An 8,427-nucleotide genomic window follows, 5' to 3' on the forward strand; every position below is an offset into this window, starting at 1 on the left:
GGAAATACGAACTTGAGCCCTATAGTTCACAAGTCTGCTTCCCTAACCACTGCACTATTTAACAAGGGACGGGTCAGTGGTCGGTCGGTCACTCACTCAGTAAGAGACATTCACTCTTCTTGGCCGGCTCTGCTTACACGGTCCGGACAGAACTAAGAGACCACTGCACCTTTTTCTTTCCTTTCGAAAAAAGTCGAAAAGGAAGGTTTTGAGTGAGGAGCACAAGTGTTCAATTTGCAGTGGTCTCTTTATTTTAACCCTTCTGTTCTATAAACAACACATTACCTTAAAGGTGTATTGAAGGGTGAGCATGTTCTGACAAATAAACGTATGGTGTTTAAACAGCCCAGCCAGATATTCAAATAGCTAAACTGGACTTACTTTGAGCTCTGAAAAAATGTGTTTTGAAATATAACAATGTTTATACAAATATAAACATTTCTACCAAACACAAAATCAACATGCTATGTAAGTGGAGAAAATACATCAACCATTTATATTAGTATAGTTGCATTTCAAATTCCAAGCTAATCGTTATGGGTCCTGGTCAAAAGGCACTACCAATGGAACAGGATGCCAGGTTGGAATGAAGAACAGTTTCAGTAACCCCCTTTTCATGGAGACACTTTAAATTAGATTCAACTTTAGTGCCATTGAACATTATGAGTATAGTACAATGAAATGCGGTTATACTAGAAGTGCAAATAGAAGAGTGCAGGAAATGTACAAGTATTAAGTACCGTATAGTGTATGTTACAAGTGGAATGTGTAGATGTGCAATTAAGGCAAATACAGTGCAAATGGCAATTATATATGAGCAATGAAGGAGAGGAGGGCAAGTATTAAGTATATGTACAAGTGGGAAATGAATAGTTGTGAGATGAGGCAAATGCAAGTACAAATGACAATTCTGACTGTGCCATCAAGCAAGTTGGAGTTGTAAGGTAGTATTTGCAGCTGAAATGCAGAGATAGCAGCAATGAGGTACCCTAGGTAGACATGTACATGTAACAACTGAAAACATACTCCTCAGTCTTTTCAAGGCAGCGTCAGAGTCCAGTAGTACAAGGGAGTGGTGCAACAATCTCCCTCAGAGGCGGTACTAAGCGGTGGGCGGGTGGGTGTGGTTAGTGATGGGTCAGAGTTCAGCAGGGTTATAGTAGATCAGAGTTTCTCAACCCTGACAGAGGGGAGAGAGATCTAAAACATGCAGGGCGGGGGGCACCCAGGAGCAAGGTTGAGAAACACTGCAGTAGATGGAAAGAAACTGTTCCTTTGCCTGCTGGGGCGGGAACGGGTACTTAGTTGGCTGTCTCTAAAAAATAGTATTCAGACAAATGTCAAATTCCTTGTTTTCTCAGTTCCTTTAAGCACATTAGGAGAGTTTTCAAGGTCCCATCCATGGTTCTCCTATAATGGTCTCTAAGGTACCAAGAAAAGACGAAGGAAGGATTTCACAACCATATATACCGGCTAGTACCGTTTTCAGGTGTAGTCCAATGAACAGTGCTTAATGCGAATAAAAGTCATTGCATCAGCATTAGTGTTTAATTACTTTATATTTTGTGTAAATGCAGAGCATTCTTTGATTGGTTTAGGCATCACTGAGAAAAAGCCAGCTGTGGGTATCACTGAGGGTGTGTTATCGATACACGGATAAGGTCTTTATAAAGAGCGATAAGGCAAACTAAAACTCTTTAGTGGTCGGTTCCCTTCAGACACATAGACGCTCATCTCTAAACTACAGAGCACAGGTATGTCCTGAAATCCCGCAACAAGAGTGTAAATGTATTACGTTTGTGTTTGAAAGTGGAAAGTATTGCCATGATATTCCCTTCCTCTCTTCTATCAACTTTGTCTGCCTTTCTATTCTTCTTTATGTTCTGCTCTTTTGAAAACTTGGTTGTTTATTTCTCCCTCTTTGTGTCCTCTCCACTGACAGCCCTAGAACACTACCAACAATGGCCTCCTCCTCTCTTTTGTGGTGTCTGCTGGTTACATGTGTTCTGGCTGTGGTACAGATCTATGGAGAAGAACGTATGGTCCTCAAGGTGTTCAACCTCCGTGCCACGAAATTAAACAGTGGCATGTTCCAGACTCCGGATGCCTATGTCAAGGTACATTTGTCCTCACTGAAAGTCACCTGTCCACCGTGGTAGTTGATGCATTGTTCCCTGTCTGGTGCAAAATGGCTGCCTGCTACATAGACACTGGTGATGGATGAGGTGGGGGGAGGCTGGCTTAATGCACTATATTCTGGTTATAATAATTAGGATTGTAAGGATTATTTCTGTCATTGTTTTTATTTTATTTTTTAAATCCTCGTTATTCAGGTGTTTATGGGGTCTGCATACGGTGGGAAAACGGTGGTAAGAAATGACAACACTGACCCGTGGTGGGGTGAGGACTTTGCCTTCTTTAACGCGCGTGTGAACAATGCTCTGAAACTGGAGGTGTACGACAGCGACATGGTCTTCGACGACCTGCTGGGGACATGTGAGCGAGCCATCAAGAACGGAACCTTCCAGCACAGCTGCAATCTCAATGAGGGAGGGACTTTGCACTACTCCTACACTCTAGGGCCCACACAGAAGAACTTAGAGGACTTTGAGGCACTTGAGTAGGACCCTCTTCTCAGCTACACTCTTACCATGCCTATACGTCAAAGTCTACTAATGTTCTCCAACTCTGACTATTAGTTTGTTTAATTCACCACTTTAGTAACTACTATTCTATACTAATATACTACTAGCAGTCATATATCTTTCCTATAATAATGTCAGAGAAAAGTCTGGTCACACAACTTTCCTAGGTAAAAAGGCTCAGGTGGATATTGTCATGTGCTAATATAGTAACGCATGTGACCCTGAAATGTTCAAACTATTCAAACCCCTCTTGTTAGCAGATTGAAAAAGGCACACCTTTAAAGTCTTACAAAATAAAACCTAGAGAGGCTGGAACATTTAGCAGTTTTGTCACAGATTTCTTTAAATTCCATACATTATTTATGTCACACTCTATGGGAGTCCTTTAATACCAGAATTTTCTATTTTAAGGTGATGTGTGTTGAGCCTGTTCTTTGTCCAGATTCGTCTTGCTGTCAGCCTGCCTATTGCCCAATACTGTCTAAAACCACGGCTTCATTTTATCTACAGCATTATCCTGGATCATATCTTTCCTCTTGTCTACACCTACAAAAAAAATCTAGGGCCGCATCTAATCCCTCATTATAGTTTCCGACTATCCCACACACTGTTATGTTTAAATAATGCTTACTAAACATAATGTGGTCCTCAAGGAATTCTGATGCAGCAAATAGCGTGACCCTGTTTTCCATGGCATCAAATGTCAGTGCAGCTGCATCACTGCAAACTGAAAGAATAGCATATAAAACTGTTCTTCTGTTTGTTTACACTCAGGCAACCAATGCAAGAGTATTGTTATTCAAATGTAAAATATATAAACAATGACAACAAATACCATGTCACTCTGCGAGAAATGCTTATTTGGGCAACACAATAGTGTTTAGCTTCTTCAGGTATTTGCATAGCTCAGCGCGATATTTAAATAGCTAAACGGTGCTCAATTTATGGTCTGAAAGAGCATGTTTTGAAATGTTACGAAGATTATTATCTACCCATATATCAGGCCTGCTTGAAGAAATACAGTGTTAAATCTAGATGCTTGGTAAAGGCAGAAAATACATCAATTCTATACAATGCCAGTCAGAAGTCTGGACATTCTCATTCAAGGGTATTTCTTTATTTTTACTATTTTCCACATTGTAGAATAATAGTGAATATATCCAAACTATTAAATAACACACTCATTTACATTTTAAATTCTTCAAAGTAGTCACCCTTGATGACAGCTTTGCACACTCTGCATTCTCTCAACCAGATTCACAGAGTAGTCATCTGGAATGCATTTCAGGTAGGTCATGAAAGACTTGATAATGAGCTGATCATTTGAATCAGGTGTGACAGAGCAGGGAGATCTAAAACATGAAGGGCGGGTTGCCTCCACGAGTTTGAAAAACATTGCTGTAGTAGTCCATTTGTCAAGAACAGCTCTAATAAGCAATGAGAACAATAGTCCATGATTACTTGACATGAAGGCCAGGAAAATGAATGGCTCCTTGCATGTGAATTGTCTTGACATTACTGATCCGATAATTAGAAAGAATAAATGAAAGCTGGATGCCTCTCCCCTTCGACAATATTAAAATGGTTGATACAGAATCAAACTCGGCATCTCGCCTTTCAAACTAAGCATGTCAGTTCTGGTCGGTTTCTGGATGGAAGAGTAAGGTACTTTTAGTACTGCATTTGCGCGCCTATAAAGTATTGTATGTAAGTCAGTTGGTATTAGAATATCAGATAAATTAATACAATGTAATACTGTACACACATATACATATATATATTTTCAAACGTTTCACAGAGATGGAGGCAAATGCAGGGTCAAAAAAGGAGCTTTTAATGAGAACCAAAAGAAAAACAGAGGGTCGTGCACTACAGATACAAAATGTATTATACACTGAAACACAGAACACCACAATACAACAATAACCGACAAGGAAGGGGAGAAAATGGCTGAACTAAATACACAGACTAACAAGGAAAACAGAAACAGGTGAGGGCTAAACATAGATGAAAGGAATAAACTGATTAACTGAAATGAGAACAGGAAAGACCAAACAAAGACATGATAAAACAAGAACACACAAAAAACACGGACTGGAACAGTCTCGCCCAGCTGGGACCATTACATATATACACAGTTGTGCTCAAAAATATGCATACCCTTTGAGAATTGGTAATATACCGCTCTGGAAACAATTAAGAGACCATTGCAAAATTATAAGTTTCTCTGGTTTTACTACATAGGTATGTTTTTGAGTAAAATTAACAATTTAGTTTTATTCTATAAAGTACTGACAACATTACTCCCAAATTCCAAATAGAAATATTGTCATTTAGAGTATTTATTTGTAGAAAATAACAACTGGTCAAAATAACCCAAAAAATATGCATGTTTTCAGACCTTAAAAAATGCAAAGAAAACAAATTAATATAAATTTTTCAACAACAAAATACTAATGTTTTAACTGAAGAGTTCAGAAATCAATATTTGTTGGAATAACCCTGATTTTTAATCACAGCTTTCATGCGTCTTGGCATGTTCTCCACCAGTCTGTCACATTGCTGTTGGGTGACTTTATGCCACTCCTGGCACAAAAATTCAAGAGGATATTGGTTTAAGTAATCACCTAATCAGTACCTCATTAAGTGTTGGGATTTAACAGACACTGGAATGGAATGGCTGCCATACATGTAGAGAGGCTTATTTAAGAAAAATGTGTGGTCTCAATTTCTTCCAGAGCTGTATGTACCATTTTTAAAGAAAACACGAGCAGGCAAAACACGTCTTTTATTTCTTATGGGATTTACATTCAACTGTAGGTCATAACAGAATGGCAAAATCATAAAACATAACATGGCAACAAAGGAAAAAATTGACTAACCCCTGTTCAAAAGTCTGCATATCCTTAGTTCTTAATACTGTGTATTGCCCCCTTCAGCATCAATGACAGCGTGCAATCTTTTGTAATAGTTGTGTATGAGGCCCCGATTTCTGGCAGGTGGTAGAGCTGCCCATTCATCTTGGCAAAATGCCTCCAGGTCATTCAAAGATGTCATGTCATCTTGCATGAACTGCACATTTGTGATCTTGATGATATTAAGGTCAGGAGACTGTAATGGCCACTCCAGAACCTTCAACCTTTTCTGCTGTAACCACTGGAGGGTCAACTTGGCCTTGTGCTTAGGGTCATTGTTGTGCTGAATAGTTCAAGAGCATCCCATGCGCAGCATTCGTGGAGAAGAATGCAAATTGTCTGCCTGTATTTTCTGATAAAATGCTGCATTCATCTTGCCATACAATTTCACAAGATTCCTAGTGCCTTTAGAGCTCACATTCCCCCTAAACATCAGTGAGCCACCACCATGCTTCACAGTGGGGATGGTATTATGTTCACTATAGGCCTTGTTGACCCCTCTCCAAACATAGCGCTTATTTATTTAAAAATTAATTAATTCATTCATTATTTAAAAATCATACAATGTGATTTTCTGGATTTTTGTTTTAGATTCCATCTCTCACAGTTGAAGAGTACCTATGATAAAAATTACAGACTTTTACATGCTTTGTAAGTGGGAAAACCTGCAAAATAGGCAGTGTATCAAATACTTGTACTCCCCACTGTATATATATATATATATATATATATTTATATATATATATATATATATATATATATATATATATATATATAGTGAATATAAAAAGTCAACACACCCCTGTTAAAATGCCAGATTCTTGTGATGTAAAAGAATGAGACAAAAACTAATCATGTCAGAACGATTTCCACCTTTAGGAGGCTGTTTCTGGATATGAAGCTCTATAATGTGAACAATTCAATTGAAAAACAAACTGAAAACTTACAATAATATGGTTGCATAATTGTGCACACCCTTAAACTAATACTTTGTTGAAGCACCTTTTGATTTTATTACAGCACTCTATCTTTTTGGGTAGGAGTCTATTAGCAAGGCACATCTTGACGTGGCAATATTTGCCCACTCTTCTTTGCAAAAGCGCTCCAAATCTGTCAGATTGCGAGGACATCTCCTGTGCACAGCCCTCTTCAGATCACCCCACAGATGTTCAATTGGATTCAGGTCTGGGCTCTTGCTGGGTCATTCCAAAACATTAATCTTATTCTGGTGAAGCCATGCTTTTGTGGATTTTGATGTGTGCTTTGGGTCGTTGTTGTGCTGAAAGGTGAACATCTTCAGTTTTCTAACGAATGCCAAAATTGCCTGGTATTTGGAACTGTTGATAATTCCCTCCACCCTGACTAAGGCACTGGTTCCAGCTGAATAAAAACAGACCCAAAGCATAATGCTGCCACCACCATCCTTCACCGTGGGTATGGTGTTCTTTGGGTGATGTGGAGTGTTATTTTTGTGCCTGTGACAACTGCGACCTCTGCTGGTTCACCTCCCCCTCCAGCGGTCGACGTCACCGGCCTTCTGACACCACCGTCTCATCATACATTTCACCTGTGTCCCGTTTTGTGCACCTGTTGTTCATCATCGCTGTTTCCCCCGGTATATATGTTCCCTCTGCTCCCCCTGTCTTTGTGTGTGATTGTCTCTACCTGTTGTTAGAGCTGTGCGACGCTTTGTGAAGCTTATATTGACAGGATAGCATCTTGCAGTTGATGGAGATTTGTGGGATGCACATCCAGGGCACGAAGCTCCCGTTCCACCTCATCCCAAAGATGCTCTATTGGGTTGAGATCTGGTGGCTGTGGGGGCCATTTCAGTACAGTGAACTCATTGTCATGTTCAAGAAACCAATTTGAAATGATTCGAGTTTTGTGACATGGTGCATTATCCTGCTGGAAGTAGCCATCAGAGGATGGTACATGGTGGTCATAAAGGGATGGACATGGTCAGAAACAATGCTCAGGTAGGCCGTGGCATTTAAATGATGCCCAATTGGCACTAAGGGGCCTAAAGTGTGCCAAGAAAACATCCCCCACACCATTACACCACCACCAGCAGCCTGCACAGTGGTAACAAGGCATGATGGATCCATGTTCTCATTCTGTTTACGCCAAATTCTGACTCTACCATCTGAATGTCTCAACAGAAATCGAGACTCATCAGACCAGGCAACATTCTTCCAGTCTTCAACTGTCCAATTTTGGTGAGCTCGTGCAAATTGTAGCCTCTTTTTCCTATTTGTAGTGGAGATGAGTGGTACCCGGTGGGTCTTCTGCTGTTGTAGCCCATTCGCCTCAAGGTTGTGCATGTTATGGCTTCACAAATGCTTTGCTGCATACCTCGGTTGTAACAAGTGGTTATTTCAGTCAAAGTTGCTCTTCTATCAGCTTGAATCAGTCGGCCCATTCTCCTCTGACCTCTAGCATCAACAAGGCATTTTCGCCCACAGGACTGCCGCATACTGGATGTTTTTCCCTTTTCACACCATTCTTTGTAAACCCTAGAAATGGTTGTGAAAAAGAAATGTAGTCTGAATGTTTTGTTTCCATTTGCACAACCTTTATGTTATAACAATCATACTAAAATGTCCTAATAGGTTTAGTCGCGCTTGTCCTTGTTTGATTGAGTCATTGGATATCTTTCTGTGATGTTCCTATCCACAGATATAATGATGAATGTACAATATTACAACTCTATAGGGAATTTTTTTGCCCCAAACCTAGAAAAAGGTTATTGTCAATACACTTTATTGTGTCTCTTCTCACTCATTTTGCTCACTCATTCCTTTAGCCTGATGTTGGGACAGCACATCACTGTTCAGGTTAGTTGTGCTGTTTCCCCAGACCCTGAT

At 39.9% G+C, this 8,427-nt stretch overlaps 1 protein-coding gene across 1 annotated transcript; it reads left to right on the forward strand.

The window, feature by feature from the left end:
* Positions 1-1,696: 1,696 nt before the first annotated feature.
* On the forward strand, positions 1,697-3,479 carry LOC105025403 (perforin-1). The gene is made up of 3 exons (XM_010896048.3): positions 1,697-1,754; positions 1,943-2,117; positions 2,334-3,479. Exons 2-3 carry the CDS (start codon positions 1,962-1,964, stop codon positions 2,622-2,624), a joined length of 447 nt encoding a protein of 148 aa, XP_010894350.2. The 5' UTR covers positions 1,697-1,754; positions 1,943-1,961; the 3' UTR covers positions 2,625-3,479.
* Positions 3,480-8,427: the final 4,948 nt, after the last annotated feature.

Source organism: Esox lucius, chromosome 13 (assembly GCF_011004845.1).
Source record: "Esox lucius isolate fEsoLuc1 chromosome 13, fEsoLuc1.pri, whole genome shotgun sequence".
Taxonomy (NCBI): domain Eukaryota; kingdom Metazoa; phylum Chordata; class Actinopteri; order Esociformes; family Esocidae; genus Esox; species Esox lucius.

Coding starts and splice junctions, on each gene's coding strand:
- LOC105025403 (XM_010896048.3), top strand. CDS start 1,962: ATGGCCTCCTCCTCTCTTTTGTGGTGTCTGCTGGTTACATGTGTTCTG. Junction 2,118..2,333: donor CTCCGGATGCCTATGTCAAG/GTACATTTGTCC, acceptor CTCGTTATTCAG/GTGTTTATGGGGTCTGCATA.